The 23,564-nt window shown below is 46.7% G+C and overlaps 1 protein-coding gene across 2 annotated transcripts in view; it reads right to left on the reverse strand.

Annotated features, from left to right (window-relative positions):
• Positions 1 to 12,945: 12,945 nt before the first annotated feature.
• LOC115126570 (speckle-type POZ protein-like A) overlaps positions 12,946 to 23,564 on the reverse strand; it is an 82,622-nt gene continuing 72,003 nt past the window's right edge. For both annotated transcript variants that reach the window (XM_065016453.1, XM_065016448.1), the window contains exons 10-12: positions 22,487 to 22,629; positions 22,346 to 22,399; positions 12,946 to 18,218 (exon numbers count right to left, since the gene is read on the reverse strand). In XM_065016453.1, the coding sequence (XP_064872525.1) occupies positions 18,074 to 18,218; positions 22,346 to 22,399; positions 22,487 to 22,629 (342 nt within the window). In that variant the 3' untranslated portion in view covers positions 12,946 to 18,073. The remainder of the gene's footprint in view (positions 18,219 to 22,345; positions 22,400 to 22,486; positions 22,630 to 23,564) is intronic.

The following is a 23,564-nucleotide window of genomic DNA, read 5'->3' on the forward strand; positions in this document are numbered from 1 at the left end:
TCAGGAACCTCTCTACACGACCATATTCTGTTCTGTCCATCAGGAACCATCTCTACAATACCATGTTCTGTTCTGTCCATCAGGAACCCTGTCTACACTACCATGTTCAGTGCTGTACATCAGGAACCCTCTCTACACCACCATGATCTGTTCTGTTCTGCCCATCAGGAACCCTATCTACACTACCATATTCTGTTCTGTCCATCAGGAACCCTCTCTATACTACCATATTCTGTTCTGTTCATCAGGAACCCTCTGTACACTACCATGTTCTGTTCTGTCCATCAGGAACCCTCTCTACACTATCATGTTCTGTTCTGTCCATCAGGAACCCTCTCTACACATCCATGTCCTGTTCTGTCCATCACGAACCTTCTCTACGCTACTACCATGTTCTGGACATCAGGAACACTCTAAACTACCATGTTCTGTTCTGTCCATCAGGAACTGTCTACACTACCATGATCTGTTCTGTTCTGTCCATCAGGAATCCTCTCTACACTACCATGTTGTGTTCTGTCCATCAGGAACCCTCTCTACACTACCATGTTCTGTTCTGTACTGCAAATCAGGAACCATCTTTAAACTAATATGTTCTGTTCTGTTCATCAGGAAACCTCTCTACACTACCATGTTCAGTTCTGTCCATCAGGAACCCTCTCTACCACACCATGATCTGATCTCTTCTGCCCATCAGGAACACTCTCTACACGACCATATTCTGTTCTGTCCATCAGGAACCATGTCTACAATACCATGTTCTGTTCTGTCCATCAGGAACCCTGTCTACACTACCATGTTCAGTGCTGTACATCAGGAACCCTCTCTACACCACCATGATCTGTTCTGTTCTGCCCATCAGGAACCCTATCTACACTACCATATTCTGTTCTGTCCATCAGGAACCCTCTCTACACTACCATGTTCTGTTCTGTCCATCAGGAACCCTCTCTACACATCCATGTCCTGTTCTGTCCATCACAAACCTTCTCTACGCTACTACCATGTTCTGGACATCAGGAACACTCTAAACTACCATGTTCTGTTCTGTCCATCAGGAACTGTCTACACTACCATGTTCTGTTCTGTCCATCAGGAACTCTCTACACTACCATGTTCTGTTCTGTCCATCAGGAACCCTCTCTACACTACCATGTTCAGTTCTGTCCATCAGGAACCCTCTCTACACTACCATGTTCTGTTCTGTTCTGTCCATCAGGAACCCTCTCTACACATCCATGTTCTGTTCTGTCCATCACGAACCCTCTCTACGCTACCATGTTCTGCCCATCAGGAACACTCTAAACTACCATGTTCTGTTCTGTCCATCAGGAACTCTCTACACTACCATGTTCTGTTCTGTCCATCAGGAACTCTCTACACTACCATGTTCTGTTCATCAGGAACCCTCTCAACACTACCATGTTCTGTCCATCACGAACCCTCTCTACGCTACCATGTTCTGCCCATCAGGAACTCTCTACACTACCATGTTCTCTTCTGTCCATCAGCAATCCTCTCTACACTACCATGTTCTGTTCTGCCCATCAGGAACCCTCTCTACACTACCATGTTCAGTTCTGCCCATCAGGAACCCTCTCTACACTGCCATGATCTGTTCTGCCCATCGGAGGGAACCCTCTCTACACTACCATGTTCTGTTCTGTCCATCAGGAACCCTCTCTACACTACCATGTTCTGTTCTGTCCATCAGGAACCCTCTCTACACTACCATGTTAAGTTGTCCATCAGGAACCCTCTCTACACCACCATGATCTGTTCTCTTCTGCCCATCAGGAACCCTCTCTACACTACCATGTTCTGTTCTGTCCATCTGGAACCCTTCTGTTCCTGTCCATCAGGAACCCTCTCTACACTACCATGTTCTGTTCTGTCCATCACATCTCTACACTACCATGTTCTGTTCTGCCCATCAGGAACCCTCTCTACACTACCATGTTCAGTTTTGCCCATCAGGAACCCTCTCTACACTGCCATGATCCATCAGGAACCCTCTCTACACTACCATGTTCTGTTCCATGATCTGTTCTGTCCATCAGGAACCCTCTCTACACTACCATGTTCTGTTCTGTCTCAGGAACCCTCTCTACACTACCATGTTCTGTTCTGTCCATCAGGAACCCTCTCTACACCACCATGATCTGTTCTCTTCTGTCCATCAGGAACCCTCTCTACCATGTTCTGTTCTGTCCATCAGGAACTAATGTCTGGAACCCTCTCTACACTACCATGTTCTGTTCTGTCCATCAGGAACCCTCTCTACACTACTATGTTCTGTTCTGTCCATCAGGGACCCTCTCTACACTACCATGTTCTGTTCTGTTCCAACCCTCTCTACACTACCATGTTATGTTCTGTCCATCAGGAACCCTCTCTACTACATGATGTTCTGTTCTGTCATCAGTTCTGCCCATCAGGACCCTCTCTACCATGTTCTGTTCTGCATCAGGAACCCCTCTGTTCTGTTCTGTCCATCAGGAACCCTCTCTACACTACCATGTTCTGTTCTGTCCATCAGGAACCCTCTCTACACTACCATGTTCTGTTCTGTCCATCAGGAACCCTCTACACTACCATGTGTTCTGTTCTGTCCATCAGGAACCCTCTCTACACTACCATGTTCTGTTCTGTTCAGGAACCCTCTCTACACCACCATGATATGTTCTGCCCATCAGGAACCCTCTAAACTACCATGTTCTGTTCTGTCCATGATCAGGAACTCTCTACACTACCATGTTCTGTTCATCAGGAACTCTCTACACTACCATGTTCTGTTCTGTCCATCAGGAACACTCTCTACACGACCATATTCTGTTCTGTCCATCAGGAACCATCTCCATACACTGTCCATCAGACCATGTTCTGTTCTGTCCATCAGGAACCCTCTCTACACTACCATGTTCTGTTCTCTTCTACCATGTTCTGTTCTCAGGAACCCTCTCTACACACATGTTCTGTTCTGTCCATCAGAACCCTCTACTCTCTACACATGTTCTGTTCTGTCCATCAGGAACCTACTACCATGTTCTGTTCTGTCCATCAGGAACTCTCTACCATACCTTTCTGTCTCATGAACCCTCTCTACACTACCATGTTCTGCCCATCAGGAACCCTCTCTACTACCATGTTCCTGCCCATCAGGATCCCTCTCTCTCCATGTTCAGTTCTGCCCATCAGGAACCTCTCTGCACTACCATATTATGTTCTGTCCATCAGGAACCATCTCTACAATACCATGTTCTGTTCTGTCCATCAGGAACCCTCTCTACACTACCATGTTCAGTTCTGTCCATCAGGAACCCTCTCTACACCACCATGATCTGTTCTGTTCTGCCCATCAGGAACCCTATCTTCACTACCATATTCTGTTCTGTCCATCAGGAACCCTCTCTATACTACCATATTCTGTTCTGTTCATCAGGAACCCTCTGTACACTACCATGTTCTGTTCTGTCCATCAGGAACCCTCTCTACACTACCTTGTTCTGTTCTGTACATCAGGAACCCTGTCTACACTACCATGTTCTGTTCTGCCCATCAGGAACCCTCTCTACACTACCATGTTCTGTTCTGTTCTGTCCATCAGGAACCCTCTCTACACATCCATGTCCTGTTCTGTCCATCACGAACCCTCTCTACGCTACTACCATGTTCTGGACATCAGGAACACTCTAAACTACCATGTTCTGTTCTGTCCATCAGGAACTGTCTACACTACCATGTTCTGTTCTGTCCATCAGGAACTCTCTACACTACCATGTTCTGTTCTGTCCATCAGGAACCCTCTCTACACTACCATGTTCTGTTCTGCCCATCAGGAACCCTCTCTACACTACCATGTTCTGTTCTGTTCTGTCCATCAGGAACCCTCTCTACACATCCATGTTCTCTTCTGTCCATCACGAACCCTCTCTACGCTACCATGTTCTGCCCATCAGGAACACTCTAAACTACCATGTTCTGTTCATCAGGAACTCTCTACACTACCATGTTCTGTTCTGTCCATCAGGAACTCTCTACACTACCATGTTCTGTTCATCAGGAACCCTCTCAACACTACCATGTTCTCTCTACGTACCATCTGCCCATCAGAACCCTCTACTGTTCTGTTCATCAGGAACTCTCTACACTATGTTCTGCCCATCAAGAACTCTCTACACTACCATGTTCTGTTCTGTCCATCAGCAATCCTCTCTACACTACCATGTTCAGTTCTGTCCATCAGGAACCCTCTCTACACTACCATGTTCTGTTCTGCCCATCAGGAACCCTCTCTACACTACCATGGTCAGTTCTGCCCATCAGGAACCCTCTCTACACTGCCATGATCTGTTCTGCCCATCGGGAGGGAACCCTCTCTACAATACCATGTTCTGTTCTGTCCATCAGGAACCCTCTCTACACTACCATGTTCAGTTCTGTCCATCAGGAACCCTCTCTACACCACCATGATCTGTTCTCTTCTGCCCATCAGGAACCCTCTCTACACTACCATGTTCTGTTCTGTCAATCTGTTCTGTTCTGTCCATCATAACATGTTCTGTTCTGTCCATCAGCAACCCTCTCTACACTACCATGTTCTGTTCTGTCCATCAGAACCCTCACTACGCTACCATGTTCTGCCCATCAGGAACTCTCTACACTACCATGTTCTGTTCTGTCCATCAGCAATCCTCTCTACACTACCATGTTCAGTTCTGTCCATCAGGAACCCTCTCTACACTACCATGTTCTGTTCTGCCCATCAGGAACCCTCTCTACACTACCATGTTCAGTTCTGCCCATCAGGAACCCTCTCTCCACTGCCATGATCTGTTCTGCCCATCGGGAGGAACCCTCTCTACACTACCATGTTCTGTTCTGTCCATCAGGAACCCTCTCTACACTACCATGTTAAGTTCTGTCCATCAGGAACCCTCTCTACACCACCATGATCTGTTCTCTTCTGTCCATCAGAAACCCTCTCTACACTACCATGTTCTGTTCTGTCAATCTCTATACTACCATATTGGAACCCTCTCTATACTAACATGTTCTGTTCTGTCCATCAGCAACCCTCTCTACACTACCATGTTCTGTTCTGTCCATCAGGAACCCTCTCTACACTACCATGTTCTGTTCTGTCAATCAGGAACCCTCTCTACACCACCATGTTCTGTTCTGTTCTGTCCATCAGCAACCCTCTCTACACATCCATGTTCTGTTCTGTCCATCACGAACGCTCTCTACGCTACTATGTTCTGCCCATCAGGTACACTCTAAACTACCATGTTCTGTTCTGTCCATCAGGAACTCTCTACACTACCATGTTCTGTTCTGTCCATCAGGAACTCTCTACACTACCATGTTCTGTTCTGTCCACCAGGAACACTCTCTACACGACCATATTCTGTTCTGTCCATCAGGAACCATCTCTACACTACTATGTTCTGTTCTGTCCATCAGGGACCCTCTCTACACTACCATGTTCTGTTATGTTCTGTCTATCAGGAACCCTCTCGACACTACCATGTTCTGTTCTGTCCATCAGGAACTCTCTACACTACCATGTTCTGTTCTGTCCATCAGGAACTCTCTACAATACCATTTTCTGCCCATCAGGAACATTCTCTACACTACCATGCTCAGTTCTGTCCATCAGGAACCCTATCTACACTACTGTTCACGATCTGTTCTGTCCATCAGGAACTCTCTCTACACTACCATGTTCTGTTCTGTCCATCAGGAACTCTCTACACTACCATGTTCTGTTTATCAGGAATCCTCTGTACACTACCATGTTATGTTCTGTCTATCAGGAACATTTACATTTACATTTAAGGAACCCTCTCTACACTACCATGATCTGTTCTGTCCATCTGGAACCCTCTCTACACTACCATGTTCTGTTTATCAGGAATCCTCTCTACACTACCATGTTATGTTCTGTCTATCAGTAACCCTCTCTACACTACCATGATCAGTTCTGTCCATCAGGAACCCTCTCTACACCACCATGATCTGTTCTCTTCTGCCCATCAGGAACCCTCTCTACACTACCATGTTCTGTTCTGTCAATCTGGAACCCTCTCTATACTAACATGTTCTGTTCTGTCCATCAGCAACCCTCTCTACACTACCATGTTCTGTTCTGTCCATCACGAACCCTCACTACGCTACCATGTTCTGCCCATCAGGAACTCTCTACACTACCATGTTCTGTTCTGTCCATCAGCAATCCTCTCTACACTACCATGTTCAGTTCTGTCCATCAGGAACCCTCTCTACACTACCATGTTCTGTTCTGCCCATCAGGAACCCTCTCTACACTACCATGTTCAGTTCTGCCCATCAGGAACCCTCTCTCCACTGCCATGATCTGTTCTGCCCATCGGGAGGGAACCCTCTCTACACTACCATGTTCTGTTCTGTCCATCAGGAACCCTCTCTACACTACCATGTTAAGTTCTGTCCATCAGGAACCCTCTCTACACCACCATGATCTGTTCTCTTCTGTCCATCAGAAACCCTCTCTACACTACCATGTTCTGTTCTGTCAATGTGGAACCCTCTCTATACTAACATGTTCTGTTCTGTCCATCAGCAACCCTCTCTACACTACCATGTTCTGTTCTGTCCATCAGGAACCCTCTCTACACTACCATGTTCTGTTCTGTCAATCAGGAACCCTCTCTACACCACCATGTTCTGTTCTGTTCTGTCCATCAGCAACCCTCTCTACACATCCATGTTCTGTTCTGTCCATCACGAACGCTCTCTACGCTACTATGTTCTGCCCATCAGGTACACTCTAAACTACCATGTTCTGTTCTGTCCATCAGGAACTCTCTACACTACCATGTTCTGTTCTGTCCATCAGGAACTCTCTACACTACCATGTTCTGTTCTGTCCACCAGGAACACTCTCTACACGACCATATTCTGTTCTGTCCATCAGGAACCATCTCTACACTACTATGTTCTGTTCTGTCCATCAGGGACCCTCTCTACACTACCATGTTCTGTTATGTTCTGTCTATCAGGAACCCTCTCGACACTACCATGTTCTGTTCTGTCCATCAGGAACTCTCTACACTACCATGTTCTGTTCTGTCCATCAGGAACTCTCTACAATACCATTTTCTGCCCATCAGGAACATTCTCTACACTACCATGCTCAGTTCTGTCCATCAGGAACCCTATCTACACTACCACGATCTGTTCTGTCCATCAGGAACTCTCTCTACACTACCATGTTCTGTTCTGTCCATCAGGAACTCTCTACACTACCATGTTCTGTTTATCAGGAATCCTCTGTACACTACCATGTTATGTTCTGTCTATCAGGAACATTTACATTTACATTTAAGGAACCCTCTCTACACTACCATGATCTGTTCTGTCCATCTGGAACCCTCTCTACACTACCATGTTCTGTTTATCAGGAATCCTCTCTACACTACCATGTTATGTTCTGTCTATCAGTAACCCTCTCTACACTACCATGATCTGTTCTGTCCATCAGGAACTCTCTCTACACTACCATGTTCTGTTCTGTCCATCAGGAACCCTCTCTACACTACCATGTTCAGTTCTGTCCATCAGGAACCCTCTCTACACCACCATGATCTGTTCTCTTCTGCCCATCAGGAACCCTCTCTACACTACCATGATCTGTTCTGTCCATCAGGAACCCTCTCTATACTACCATGTTCTGTTCTGTGCATCAGGAACCCTCTCTACACTACCATGTTCTGTTATGTTCTGTCTATCAGGAACCCTCTCTACACTACCATGCTCAGTTCTGTCCATCAGGAACTCTCTACACTACCATGTTCTGTTCATCAGGAACTCTCTACACTACCATGTTCTGTTCATCAGTAACCCTCTACACTACCATGTTCTGTTCTGTCCATCAGGCACCCTCTCTACACTAACATGTTCTGTTCTGTCCATGGTGGTGTAGAGAGGTTTCCTGATGGACAGAACAGAACATGGATGTGTAGAGAGTGTTGCTGATGGACAGAACAGAATATGGTCGTGTAAAGAGTGTTCCTGATGGGCGAACAGAACATGGTAGTGTAGAGAGGGTTCCTGATGGACAGAACAGATCATGGTGGTGTAGAGAGGTTTCCTGATGATCTGTTCTGTCCATCAGGAACCCTCTCTACACTACCATGTCCTGTTCGCCCATCAGGAACACTCTTTACACGACCATATTCTGTTCTGTCCATCAGGAACCCTCTCTATACTACCATATTCTGTTCTGTTCATCAGGAACCCTCTCTACACTACCATGGTCAGTTCTGTCCATCAGCAACCCTCTCTAGACTTTTACACCTGCATTGTTTGCTGTTTGGGGTTTTAGGCTGGGTTTCTGTACAGCACTTTGAGATATCAGCTGATGTACGAAGGGCTATATAAATAAATTTGATTTGATTTGATTTGATTCTAGACTACCCTGTTCTGTTCTGTCCATCAGGAACTCTCTCTACACTACCATGTTATGTTCTGTCCATCAGGAACTCTCTACACTACCATGTTCTGTTCTGTCCATCAGGAACCCTCTCTACACTACCATGTTCTGTTTGCCCATCAGGAACACTCTTTACACGACCATATTCTGTTCTGTCCATCAGGAACCCTCTCTATACTACCATATTCTGTTCTGTTCATCAGGAACCCTCTCTACACTACCATGTTCAGTTCTGTCCATCAGGAACCCTCTCTACACAGCCATGTTCTGTTCTGCCCATCAGGAACACTCTCTACACTATCATGTTCAGTTCTGTCCATCAGGAACCCTCTCTACACTACCATGTTCTGTTTGCCCATCAGGAACACTCTTTACACGACCATATTCTGTTCTGTCCATCAGGAACCCTCTCTATACTACCATATTCTGTTCTGTTCATCAGGAACCCTCTCTACACTACCATGTTCAGTTCTGTCCATCAGGAACCCTCTCTACACTACCATGTTCTGTTCTCTACTGCAAATCAGGAACCCTCAAATCAAATCAAATCCAATTTTATTTGTCACATACACATGGTTAGCAGATGTTAGTGCGAGTGTAGCGAAATGCTTGTGCTTCTAGTTCCGACAATGCAGTAATAACCAACAAGTAATCTAACTAACAATTCCAAAACTACTGTCTTATACACAGTGTAAGGGGATAAAGAATATGTACATAAGGATATATGAATGAGTGATGGTACAGGGCAGCAAAGGCAAGACACAGTAGATGGTATCGAGTACAGTATATACATATGAGATGAGTATGTAAACAAAGTGGCATAGTTAAAGTGGCTAGTGATACATGTATTACATAAGGATGCAGTCGATGATATTGAGTACAGTATATACGTATGCATATGAGATGAATAATGTAGGGTAAGTAACATTATATAAGGTAGCATTGTTTAAAGTGGCTAGTGATATATTTACATCATTTCTCATCAATTCCCATTATTAAAGTGGCTGGAGTTGAGTCAGTGTCAATGTCAGTGTGTTGGCAGCAGTGGCTGTTTAACAGTCTGATGGCCTTGAGATAGAAGCTGTTTTTCAGTCTCTCGGTCCCAGCTTTGATGCACCTGTACTGACCTCGCCTTCTGGATGATAGCGGGGTGAACAGGCAGTCGCTCAGGTGGTTGATGTCCTTGATGATCTTTATGGCCTTCCTGTAACATCGGGTGGTGTAGGTGTCCTGGAGGGCAGGTAGTTTGCCCCCGGTGATGCGTTGTGCAGACCTCACTACCCTCTGGAGAGCCTTACGGTTGAGGGCGGAGCAGTTGCCGTACCAGGCGGTGATACAGCCCGCCAGGATGCTCTCGATTGTGCCTCTGTAGAAGTTTGTGAGTGCTTTTGGTGACAAGCCGAATTTCTTCAGCCTCCTGAGGTTTAAGAGGCGCTGCTGCGCCTTCTTCACGATGCTGTCTGTGTGTGTGGACCAATTCAGTTTGTCTGTGATGTGTATGCCGAGGAACTTAAAACTTGCTACCCTCTCCACTACTGTTCCATCGATGTGGATAGGGGGGTGTTCCCTCTGCTGTTTCCTGAAGTCCACAATCATCTCCTTAGTTTTGTTGACGTTGAGTGTGAGGTTATTTTCCTGACACCACACTCTGAGGGCCCTCACCTCCTCCCTGTAGGCTGTCTCGTCGTTGTTGGTAATCAAGCCTACCACTGTTGTGTCGTCCGCAAACTTGATGATTGAGTTGGAGGCGTGCGTGGAGGCGTGCGTACCCAGTTGCACAGGGCGGGGTCGAGACCCAGGTTCTCGAGCTTGATGACGAGCTTGGAGGGTACTATGGTGTTGAATGCCGAGCTGTAGTCGATGAACAGAATTCTCACATAGGTATTCCTCTTGTCCAGATGGGTTAGGGCAGTGTGATTGAGATTGCATCGTCTGTGGACCTATTTGGGCGGTAAGCAAATTGGAGTGGGTCTAGGGTGTCAGGTAGGGTGGAGGTGATATGGTCCTTGACTAGTCTCTCAAAGCACTTCATGATGACGGAAGTGAGTGCTACGGGGCGGTAGTCATTTAGCTCACTTACCTTAGCTTTCTTGGGAACAGGAACAATGGTGGCCCTCTTGAAGCATGTGGGAACAGCAGACTGGTATAGGGATTGATTGAATATGTCCGTAAACACACCGGCCAGCTGGTCTGCGCATGCTCTGAGGGCGCGGCTGGGGATGCCGTCTGGGCCTGCAGCCTTGCGAGGGTTAACACGTTTAAATGTCTTACTCACCTCGGCTGCAGTGAAGGAGAGACCGCATGTTTTCGTTGCAGGCCGTGTCAGTGGCACTGTATTGTCCTCAAAGCGGGCAAAAAAATTATTTAGTCTGCCTGGGAGCAAGACATCCTGGTCCGTGACTGGGATGGATTTCTTCCTGTAGTCCGTGATTGACTGTAGACCCTGCCACATGCCTCTTGTGTCTGAGCCGTTGAATTGAGATTCTACTTTGTCTCTGTACTGACGCTTAGCTTGTTTGATAGCCTTGCGGAGGGAATAGCTACACTGTTTGTATTCGGTCATGTTTCCGGTCACCTTGCCCTGATTAAAAGCAGTGGTTCGCGCTTTCAGTTTCACGTGAATGCTGCCATCAATCCACGGTTTCTGGTTAGGGAATGTTTTAATCGTTGCTATGGGAACGACATCTTCAACGCACGTTCTAATGAACTCGCACACCGAATCAGCGTATTCGTCAATGTTGTTATCTGACGCAATACGAAACATATCCCAGTCCACGTGATGGAAGCAGTCTTAGAGTGTGGAGTCAGCTTGGTCGGACCAGCGTTGGACAGACCTTAGCGTGGGAGCCTCTTGTTTTAGTTTCTGTCTGTAGGCAGGGATCAACAAAATGGAGTCGTGGTCAGCTTTTCCGAAAGGGGGGCGGGGCAGGGCCTTATATGCGTCGCGGAAGTTAGAGTAACAATGATCCAAGGTTTTTCCACCCCTGGTTGCGCAATCGATATGCTGATAAAATTTAGGGAGTCTTGTTTTCAGATTAGCCTTGTTAAAATCCCCAGCTACAATGAATGCAGCCTCCGGATAAATGGTTTCCAGTTTGCAAAGAGTTAAATAAAGTTCGTTCAGAGCCATCGATGTGTCTGCTTGGGGGGGAGGATATATACGGCTGTGATTATAATCGAAGAGAATTCTCTTGGTAGATAATGCGGTCTACATTTGATTGTGAGGAATTCTAAATCAGGTGAACAGAAGGATTTGAGTTCCTGTATGTTTCTTTCATCACACCATGTCTCGTTAGCCATAAGGCATACGCCCCCGCCCCTCTTCTTACCAGAAAAGTGTTTGTTTCTGTCGGCGCGATGCGTGGAGAAACCCGTTGGCTGCACCGCCTCGGATAGCGTCTCTCCAGTGAGCCATGTTTCCGTGAAGCACAGAACGTTACAGTCTCTGATGTCCCTCTGGAATGCTACCCTTGCTCGGATTTCATCAACCTTGTTGTCAAGAGACTGGACATTGGCAAGAAGAATGCTAGGGAGTGGTGCACGGTGTGCCCGTCTCCGGAGTCTGACCAGAAGACCGCCTCGTTTCCCTCTTTTTCGGAGTCGTTTTTTTGGGTCGCTGCATGCGATCCATTCCGTTGTCCTGTTTGTAAGGCAGAACATAGGATCCTCGTCGCGAAAAACATATTCTTGGTCGTACTGATGGTGAGTTGACGCTGATCTTATATTCAGTAGTTCTTCTCGACTGTATGTAATGAAACCTAAGATGACCTGGTGTACTAATGTAAGAAATAACACGTAAAAAAACAAAAAACTGCATAGTTTCCTAGGAACGCGAAGCGAGGCGGCCATCTCTGTCGGCGCCGGAAGTCTTCATCATATAATGGCTTTTACGCCTTTAAGACTTTGGTGTTCAGGGTCAGGGTTACACTACCATGTTCTGTTCTGTTCTGTCCATCAGGAACCCTCTCTACACTACCATGTTCTGTTCCGCCCATCAGGAACCCTCTCTACACTACCATGTTCTGCCCATCAGGAACCCTCTCTACACTACCATGTTCTGTTCTGTCCATCGGGAACCCTATCTACACTACCATGATCTGTTCTGTCCATCAGGAACCCTCTCTACACTACTATGTTCTGTCTATCAGGAACCCTCTCTACACTACTATGTTCTGTCTATCAGGAACCCTCTCTACACTACCATCTTCTATTCTGTCCATCAGGAACCCTCTCTACACTGCCATGTTCTGTTCTGTCCATCAGGAACTCTCTATACTACCATGTTCTGTTCTGTCCATCAGGAAATCTCTATACTACCATGTTCTGTCTATCAGGAATCCTCTCTACACTACCATGTTTTGTTCATCAGGAACCCTCTACACATTGTAAATAATTTGTTAACTGACTTGACTAGTTAAATAAAAAAATATTTAAGAAAAGTAGTGTACACAGGTAAATAAAGTACCAACTGCTGTAAAACATTTTTAATGGGTTAATGCAGGCAGTTTTGCAGACACTTTTTCTCAACATCGCAACACATCATGACTAACATGTGATGTATGTACGCCCCATCCATACAACACATCCTGACTGTACATACAACACATCCTGACTGTACAACCATCATGTGACCCATCCATACAACACATCCTGACTGTACCATCATGTGACCCATCCATACAACACATCCTGACTGTACCATCATGTGACCCATCCATACAACACATCCTGACTGTACAACCATCATGTGACCCATCCATACAACACATCCTGACTGTACCATCATGTGACCCATCCATACAACACATCCTGACTGTACCATCATGTGACCCATCCATCCAACACATCCTGACTGTACCATCATGTGACCCATCCATACAACACATCCTGACTGTACCATCATGTGACCCATCCATACAACACATCCTGACTGTACCATCATGTGACCCATCCATACAACCAACATGACATTTTTTCATTGATGACATGAATCAGTTTCAGGTTAGAATGTGAAGCTGGCCTGACCCCTGTAACACAGACTGTAATAATGCCAAGGGGACAGCATCCTATACAGCTTGATCTCCAACACTGTTTGAGTTCAGTGCATCTGGACAGGACTCATTTAAATCCTTAACAGATACTTAGATAATTGCACAAAGGAAATAGTTGATGCCAAAATGTTAACCTGGACATGCATTAGTCTCCCCAATGTTTCCTTTTGTTAACCACTTCATATTGACAAGTTTGTAGTAACATGGAAAGCTAAATCTATACAGTGCCTTGAAGTATTCAGACCCCTTGACTTATTCCACATGTTGAGTTACAGCTTTAATTCAAAAACAGATCTCACCCATCTATCTACACACAATAACCCGTTACGACAAAGTGAAAACATGTTTTTAGAAAATGTTGCATATTTATTGAAAATCAAATACAGAAATCTAATTTATATAAGTATTCATACTGACACTCCAAATTGAGCTCAGGTGCATCCAATTTCCTTTGATCGTCCTTGAGATGTCATTACAACTTGGAGTCTGTGGCCAATTCAATTGTTTGGACATGATTTAGCTGTGTATACATGGTCCCACAGTTGACAGTGCATGCCAGAGCAGAAATCCAAGGAACTATGATCCCTTATTGATGTCACTTGTTAAATCCACTTCAATCAGTGTAGATGAAGGGGAGGAGACGGGTTAAAGAAGTTTTAAGCCTGGGGACAATTGTGACAGATTGTGTGTGCGATTCAAATGGTGAACGGGCAAGACAAAAGATTTAAGTGCCTTTGAACTGGGTATGATGGTAGGTGCCAGGAGCACTGGTTTGTGTCAAGAACTATAACCCTGCTGGGGTTTTCAAACTCAGTTTCCTGTGTGTATCAAGAATGGCCTACCACCCAATGGACATCCGGCCAACTTGACAAGTGTGGGAAGCATTTTAGTCAACATGAGCCAGCATCCCCATTGAACACTTGCAACACCTTGTAGAGTCTATGCCCTGACGAATTGAGTCTGTTCTGAGGGCAAAAGGCAGGGTGCATCTCAATATTGGGAAGGTGTTGCTAATGTGTGATATACTCAGTGAATTTGGGGTTAGAGAATAAAACAATTTCTAGAGTGTTGACAGGTTGAAGAGAACAGTGGTCTCCATCACTGGGAAATAAAACAGTATATATGGAACTACCCAGACTCTGTCTAGAGCTGGCCGTCTGACCAAACTGACCAACCAGGCAAGGAGGACCTTGGTCAGGGAAGTGATCACTGACAAAACTACAGATTTCCTTGGCTGATTTAGGATAAACCGCATCAGCACTTCACCAATCTGGACTTTATGGGATAGTGGCCCGACGGAAAAACACTCCTGAAAAAAAGGCACATAACACACCTGGAGTATACAAAAAGGCACATAACACACCTGGAGTATACAGAAAGGCACATAACACACCTGGAGTATACAGAAAGGCACATAACACACCTGGAGTATACAGAAAGGCACATAACACACCTGGAGTATACAGAAAGGCACATAACACACCTGGAGTATACAGAAAGGCACATAACACACCTGGAGTATACAGAAAGGCACATAACACACCTGGAGTATACAGAAAGGCACATAACACACCTGGAGTATACAAAAAGGCACATAACACACCTGGAGTATACAGAAAGGCATGTGAAAGACTCAGAGCATAAGGCAAATGATTATGTGGTCTGATGAGACAAAAAATGTAACTCTGGCCTGAATACAAAGCTCTATGTCTGGAGACAACCAGACACATCACCCGTCTTACACCATCCCTACCGTGAAGCACGGTGGTGGCAGCATCACTATTCCTACCGTGAAGCACGGTGGTGGCAGCATCACCATCCCTACCGTGAAGCACGGTGGTGGCAGCATCACCATCCCTACCGTGAAGCACGGTGGTGGCAGCATCACCATCCCTACCGTGAAGCACGGTGGTGGCAGCATCACCATCCCTACCGTGAAGCACGGTGGTGGCAGCATCACCATCCCTACCGTGAAGCACGTGGTGGCAGCATCACCATCCCTACCGTGAAGCACGGTGGTGGCAGCATCACCATCCCTACCGTGAAGCACGGTGGTGGCATCATCACTATTCCTACCGTGAAGCACGGTGGTGGCAACATCACTATTCCTACCGTGAAGCAGGGTGGTGGCAGCATCACCATCCCCACCGTGAAGCACGGTGGTGGCAGCATCACCATCCCCACCGTGAAGAATGGTGGTGGCAGCATCACTATTCCTACCGTGAAGCACGGTGGTGGCAGCATCACCATCCCCACCGTGAAGCATGGTGGTGGCAGCATCACCATCCCTACCGTGAAGCACGGTGGTGGCAGCATCACCATCCCTACCGTGAAGCACGGTGGTGGCAGCATCACCATCCCTACCGTGAAGCACGGTGGTGGCATCATCACTATTCCTACCGTGAAGCACGGTGGTGGCAACATCACTATTCCTACCGTGAAGCACGGTGGTGGCAGCATCACCATCCCCACCGTGAAGCACGGTGGTGGCAGCATCACCATCCCCACCGTGAAGAATGGTGGTGGCAGCATCACTATTCCTACCGTGAAGCACGGTGGTGGCAGCATCACCATCCCCACCGTGAAGCATGGTGGTGGCAGCATCACTATTCCTACCGTGAAGCATGGTGGTGGCAACATCACCATCCCTACTGTGAAGCACGGTGGTGGCAGCATCACCATCCCCACCGTGAAGAATGGTGGTGGCAGCATCACTATTCCTACCGTGAAGCATGGTGGTGGCAGCATCACCATCCCTACCGTGAAGCACGGTGGTGGCAGCATCACCATCCCCACCGTGAAGAATGGTGGTGGCAGCATCACTATTCCTACCGTGAAGCATGGTGGTGGCAACATCACTATTCCTACCGTGAAGAATGGTGGTGGCAACATCATGCTATGGGGATGCTTTTTAGCAGAAGGGACTGGGAGGGAACAATGAATGGAGCCAAAGACTCGATAAGAACCCGTTTCAGAGTGCAAAAGACCTTACACTGGAGGCAAAGATTTATGTTCCAACAGGACAATGACCTCAAGCATACAGCCAAAGCAACACTGGAATGGCTTCAGAACAAAAATGTGAAAGTCTGTCAGTGGCCCAGCCAAAACCCAGACTTGAAAATATGTGAAAAGACAAAGATTTCTGTTCACCGCTACTCCATCTAACTTAAGAGCTTGAGAAAATCTGCAAAGAATAATGGGAGCAAATCCCCAAATCAAGACGACTCAAAGCTGATCCAGACATACCCAAAGGTGCTTCTTCAAAGTACTGACTCAGGGGTATGAATACTTATGTAAATTAGATATTTAATTTAATACATTTACAAACATTTATAAAAACATATTTTCACTTTGTTATTATGGGGTATTGTGACTAGATGGGTGAGAAAAAAAACAAGCGATTTAATCCATGTTGAATGCAGCCTGTAAGAACATGTGGAATAAGTTGAGGGGTATGAAGACTGTCTGAAGACACTAGGTTGGTCTTTGCATAAGTGATCGTCCAATGGGAGACTGTCTGGGGAAATTGCCTTTCCTATTCATCCAATAGCGAGTGTGACTAGTTCAGAGGCAGAGAGTATAGACATGTTTGTCTTACATACAATAACAGCATCAACACAGGGTCTCAAATGCCAGAAAATAGAACAGACTTGCTTTAAAACCGGTCTTCTGAAGATGGTTAAACTGTCATTTACATAGAAATGGTGCCATCAATATGGGGCATACTCATCTTTTAAAAAGTGTAAAGAATTGATCTTGCACTGAAAGTGTTCACGCTTTAATGTCTAGTCACAAAATGGGCTAGACATTACAAATATATATTTCCCATTAATCAAACCCTTAACACGTCCCTATAGAACTCCATATCAAAATTACTATGGGAACTAGTGCAATCTGGAGGCAGCCTGGTCTCTGGGTCGGGGCAGCCTGGTCTGTGGGACGGGGCAGCCTGGTCTCTGGGTCGGGGCAGCCTGGTCTCTGGGTCGGGGCAGCCTGGTCTGTGGGACGGGGCAGCCTGGTCTGTGGGACGGGGCAGCCTGGTCTGTGGGACGGGGCAGCCTGGTCTGTGGGACGGGGCAGCCTGGTCTGTGGGACGGGGCAGCCTGGTCTGTGGGACGGGGCAGCCTGGTCTCTGGGACGGGGCAGCCTGGTCTCTGGGACGGGGCAGCCTGGTCTGTGGGACGGGGCAGCCTGGTCTGTGGGACGGGGCAGTCTGGTCTGTGGGACGGGGCAGTCTGGTCTGTGGGACGGGGCAGCCTGGTCTGTGGGACGGGGCAGCCACAGAATCAAATAGGGAGAACACAGTAGATCAGCTCCAGAGTAATGGCAGATAGATTAAGGCCATTTGAAATGACAAAAATAGCAGACAAAACTTGAGGACCAAAACCAAACGTTTCTTTCCACCAGTAGGAGTCAGCCTCCCAGCCAGGTAGCCTCCCAGCTCTTTTCATCCCTGCTCGGGGGGAGGGTCTCCATGCTGTCTCAGCTCTCTGTCTGGATCAGTGGGCTGCCTCAGCTCTCAGTCTGGATCAGAGGGCTGTAGCAGTCAGGACTGTTTTAGGCGTTTCCTCGGCAGGCCGAAGGGCGGGCACTGTGCCGATGCCAAGGCTCTGAAGGCCTCGGCCACTAAGTGAGGGTGGGACTGGATCATTGACTTCCAGCCTGCCGTCTCCATTATGTCCGTGGCATGACTGCAATACAACCACACACAGACAGGATGTTAACACCAAACATCTGAAACCAAAGAAAAATCAATCTAGGACTGTAATGACAGAATAAATACAGTAGTACAGATATATATAAATGCAACATGTAAAGTGTTGGTTTCATGAGCTTAAGTAAAAGATCCCAAAAATGTTCCTGTTAGTGAGCGTTTCTCCTTTGCCAAGATAATCCATCCACCTGACGGTGTGACATATCAAGAAGTTGATTAAAACGGCATGATCATTACACAGGTGCACCTTGTGCTGGAGACAATAAAAGGCCACTAAAATGTGCCGTTTGACACACTACACAATGCCACAGATGTCTCAAGTTGAGGGAGCAATTGGCATGCTGACAGCAGGAATGTCCACCACAGCTGTTCCCAAATAATGGAATGTTAATTTCTCTACCACAAGCTGCCTTTAACGTTGTTTTAGAGAATTTGGCAGTACGTCCAGCCGGCCTCACAACCGCAGACCACGTGTAACCACACCAGCCCAGGACATCCACATCTGGCCTTTTCACCTCAGACCACGTGTAACCCACGTGTAAGACCACGTGTAACCACGCCAGACCACGTGTAACCATGCCAACCCAGGACATCCACATCTGGCCTTTTCACCTGCGGGATCATCGGACACCAGCTGATGAAACTGTGGGTTTGCAGATCCGAAGAATTTCTTTACAAACTGTCAGAAACCATCTCAGGGAAGCTCATCTGTACACTCGTCGTCCTCACCAGGGGCGACCTGACTGCAGTTCGGACTTCAGTGGGAAAATGCTCTCCTTCGATGGCCACTGGCATGCTGAAGAAGAATGCTCTTCATGGATGAATCCCGGTCTTAACTGTACCGGGCAGATGCCAGACAGCGTGTATATCCAGCAACTTTGCACAGCCATTGAAGAGTAGGACAACATTCCACAAATCAAAAGCCTGATCAACTCTGAAGGAGATGTGTCACCCTGCATGAGGTAAATGGTGGTCACACCAGATACTGACTGGTTTCCATGAGGTAAATGGTGGTCACACCAGATACTGACTGGTTTCCATGAGGTAAACGGTGGTCACACCAGATACTGACTGGTTTCCATGAGGTAAATGGTGGTCATACCAGATACTGACTGGTTTCCATGAGGAAAATGGTGGTCACACCAGATACTGACTGGTTTCCATGAGGAAAATGGTGGTCACACCAGATACTGACTGGTTTCCATGAGGTAAATGGTGGTCACACCAGATACTGACTGGTTTCCATGAGGTAAATGGTGGTCACACCAGATACTGACTGGTTTCCATGAGGTAAATGGTGGTCACACATTTACATTTACATTACATTTAAGTCATTTAGCAGACGCTCTTATCCAGAGCGACTTACAAATTGGTGCTTTCACCTTATGACATCCAGTGGAACAGCCACTTTACAATAGTGCATCTAGGTCTTTTAAGGGGGGAGGGGAGAAGGATTACTTTATCCTATCCTAGGTATTCCTTAAAGAGGTGGGGTTTCAGGTGTCTCCGGAAGGTGGTGATTGACTCCGCTGTCCTGGCGTCGTGAGGGAGTTTGTTCCACCATTGGGGGGCCAGAGCAGCGAACAGTTTTGACTGGGCTGAGCGGGAACTGTACTTCCTCAGTGGTAGGGAGGCGAGCAGGCCAGAGGTGGATGAACGCAGTGCCCTTGTTTGGGTGTAGGGCCTGATCAGAGCCTGGAGGTAGTGAGGTGCCGTTCCCCTCACAGCTACGTAGGCAAGCACCATGGTCTTGTAGCGGATGCGAGCTTCAACTGGAAGCCAGTGGAGAGAGCGGAGGAGCGGGGTGACGTGAGAGAACTTGGGAAGGTTGAACACCAGATACTGACTGGTTTCCATGAGGAAAATGGCGGTCATACCAGATACTGACTGGTTTCCATGAGGTAAATGGTGGTCATACCAGATACTGACTGGTTTCCATGAGGAAAATGGTGGTCACACCAGATACTGACTGGTTTCCATGAGGCAAATGGTGGTCATACCAGATACTGACTGGTTTCCATGAGGTAAATGGTGGTCACACCAGATACTGACTGGTTTCCATGAGGTAAATGGTGGTCACACCAGATACTGACTGGTTTCCATGAGGTAAATGGTGGTCACACCAGATACTGACTAGTTTCCATGAGGTAAATGGTGGTCACACCAGATACTGACTGGTTTCCATGAGGAAAATGGCGGTCATACCAGATACTGACTGGTTTCCATGAGGTAAATGGTGGTCATACCAGATACTGACTGGTTTCCATGAGGTAAATGGTGGTCACACCAGATACTGACTGGTTTCCATGAGGTAAATGGTGGTCACACCAGATACTGACTGGTTTCCATGAGGTAAATGGTGGTCACACCAGATACTGACTGGTTTCCATGAGGTAAATGGTGGTCATACCAGATACTGACTGGTTTCCATGAGGTAAATGGTGGTCACACCAGATACTGACTGGTTTCCATGAGGTAAATGGTGGTCACACCAGATACTGACTGGTTTCCATGAGGTAAATGGTGGTCACACCAGATACTGACTGGTTTCCATGAGGTAAATGGTGGTCATACCAGATACTGACTGGTTTCCATGAGGTAAATGGTGGTCATACCAGATACTGACTGGTTTCCATGAGGTAAATGGTGGTCATACCAGATACTGACTGGTTTCCATGAGGTAAATGGTGGTCACATCAGATACTGACTGGTTTCCATGAGGTAAATGGTGGTCATACCAGATACTGACTGGTTTCCATGAGGAAAATGGTGGTCATACCAGATACTGACTGGTTTCCATGAGGTAAATGGTGGTCATACCAGATACTGACTGGTTTCCATGAGGTAAATGGTGGTCACACCAGATACTGACTGGTTTCCATGAGGTAAATGGTGGTCACACCAGATACTGACTGGTTTCCATGAGGTAAATGGTGGTCATACCAGATACTGACTGGTTTCCATGAGGAAAATGGTGGTCATACCAGATACTGACTGGTTTCCATGAGGTAAATGGTGGTCGTACCAGATACTGACTGGTTTCCATGAGGTAAATGGTGGTCACATCAGATACTGACTGGTTTCCATGAGGTAAATGGTGGTCATACCAGATACTGACTGGTTTTCTGATCCACGCCCCTACCTTTTTTTTAAAGGTATCTATGACAGATGCATGTCTGTATTCCCAGTCATCTGAAATCCATAGATTAGGGCCTAATGAATGTATTCCCAGTCACCTGAAATCCATAGATTAGGGCCTAATGAATGTATTCCCAGTCATCTGAAATCCATAGATTAGGGCCTAATGAATGTATTCCCAGTCATCTGAAATCCATAGATTAGGGCCTAATGAATGTATTCCCAGTCATCTGAAATCCATAGATTAGGGCCTAATGAATGTATTCCCAGTCATCTGAAATCCATAGATTAGGGCCTAATGAATGTATTCCCAGTCATCTGAAATCCATAGATTAGGGCCTAATGAATGTATTCCCAGTCATCTGAAATCCATAGATTAGGGCCTAATGAATGTATTCCCAGTCATCTGAAATCCATAGATTAGGGCCTAATGAATGTATTCCCAGTCATCTGAAATCCATAGATTAGGGCCTAATGAATGTATTCCCAGTCATCTGAAATCCATAGATTAGGGCCTAATGACAAGTCACTCATTCAAATCTTTGAGATGGTTGCATGTTGCGTTTCTATAGTTGTCCAGTATACATAGAGATATGAAGATGTGTTTCAGACAAAGGGCTGCAGCAGTAGCAGTGGTGGGGACATCTTATTCAAACTCCTTTCGTCCTTACAACAGATCACCAGTAATACTAAACTAATTAAAACAGACATCCTCTCCTCTATGAAAACTGAGATGACTCAAGGTGTCCTTAACACACTACATCACACAGAATAAAACAAAACATTTAATTTCATATAGAACAGTGAACAAACCTTATCCAGGTAGAGTCTATTAATAACATGGATCGGCCCTGTTGGCCCCCTCCTCCCTGGCTCTGTGGCTAAAACAATGCATTCTAATGCATCTCTTTGGGAGAGATAAGAGTTTGTTATTAATCTGGTGTCACATATCAGATAGTTACATACTTGCTATTCCAGTTTTTCCCATCTTTACAGTCCAGCTGTCGGAGGACGCTGCACCTACAGGAGATAACAGAGCAGCGCTGAGAGAAGGTAAACACGGCTGACAGGAGGGATTCATCACTGGGTCTTTCTGCAGATACTTGCCTGTTGATAAAATCTATGGCTTGTGCTTTGAGCTGCTCGGCACTGTGTAAGTCCGCCAGGATCAGGGTATCAGCCACGTTCTCCACAGAGAGGCTGGTGCACAGAGCCTCTTCACACATCACCTTTAAACGCTCCAAGGCATACTGGTGGAGAGAGAGAGGAGAGGGTTAGGGGTGGTTAGGAGTCGGTCTGAATAGAAGAATAACACAGAGGGTGGTTAAGGTTGGGGTCAGGGGTAAGGGTTCATTAAGTTTGGGGTCAGGGTTGGAGTCAGGGATTAGGATTCATTAGGGTTGGGGTCAGGATTGGAGTCAGGGGTAAGGGTTCATTAAGGCTGGGGTCAGGGTTGGTGTCAGGATTCATTAAAGTTGGGGTCAGGGGTTAGGGTTCATTAAGGTTGGGGTCAGGGTTGGAATCAGGGGTCAGGGGTTAGGGTTCATTAAGGTTGGGGTCAGGAATCATTAGGGTTGGGGTCAGGAGTTAGGGTTCATTAAGGTTGGGGTCAGGGTTGGAGTCAGGGGTTAGGATTAATTAGGATTGGGGTCAGGATTCATTAAGGTTGGGGTCAGGGATGGAGTCAGGGGTTAGGATTCATTAGGGTTGGGGTCCGGCTTCATTAAGGTTGGGGTCAGGGTTAGAGTCAGGGGCCAGGATTCATTAGGGTTGGGGTCAGGTGATAGGGTTCATTAAGGTTGGGGTCAGGATTCATTCAGGTTGGGGTCAGGGTTGTAGTCAGGGTTAGAATTCATTAAGGTTGGGGTCAGGGGTTAGTATTCATTAGGGTTGGGGTCAGGGGTTAGTGTTCATTAAAGTTGGGGTCAGGATTCATTCAGGTTGGGGTCAGGGGTTAGGATTCATTAGGGTTGGGGTCAGGGGTTAGGATTCATTAGGGTTGGTGTCAGGGGTCAGGATTCATTAGGGTTGGGGCCAGATTTAGGGTCCATTAAGGTTGGGGTCAGGATTCATTAAGGTTGGGGTCAGGGTTGGAGTCAGGGGTTAGGATTCATTAGGGTCGGGGTCAGGGGTTAGGGTTCATTAAGGTTGGGGTCAGGGTTGGAGTCAGGGGTTAGGGTTCATT

This window comes from Oncorhynchus nerka, linkage group LG3 (assembly GCF_034236695.1).
Source record: "Oncorhynchus nerka isolate Pitt River linkage group LG3, Oner_Uvic_2.0, whole genome shotgun sequence".
Classification (NCBI taxonomy): Eukaryota; Metazoa; Chordata; class Actinopteri; order Salmoniformes; family Salmonidae; genus Oncorhynchus; species Oncorhynchus nerka.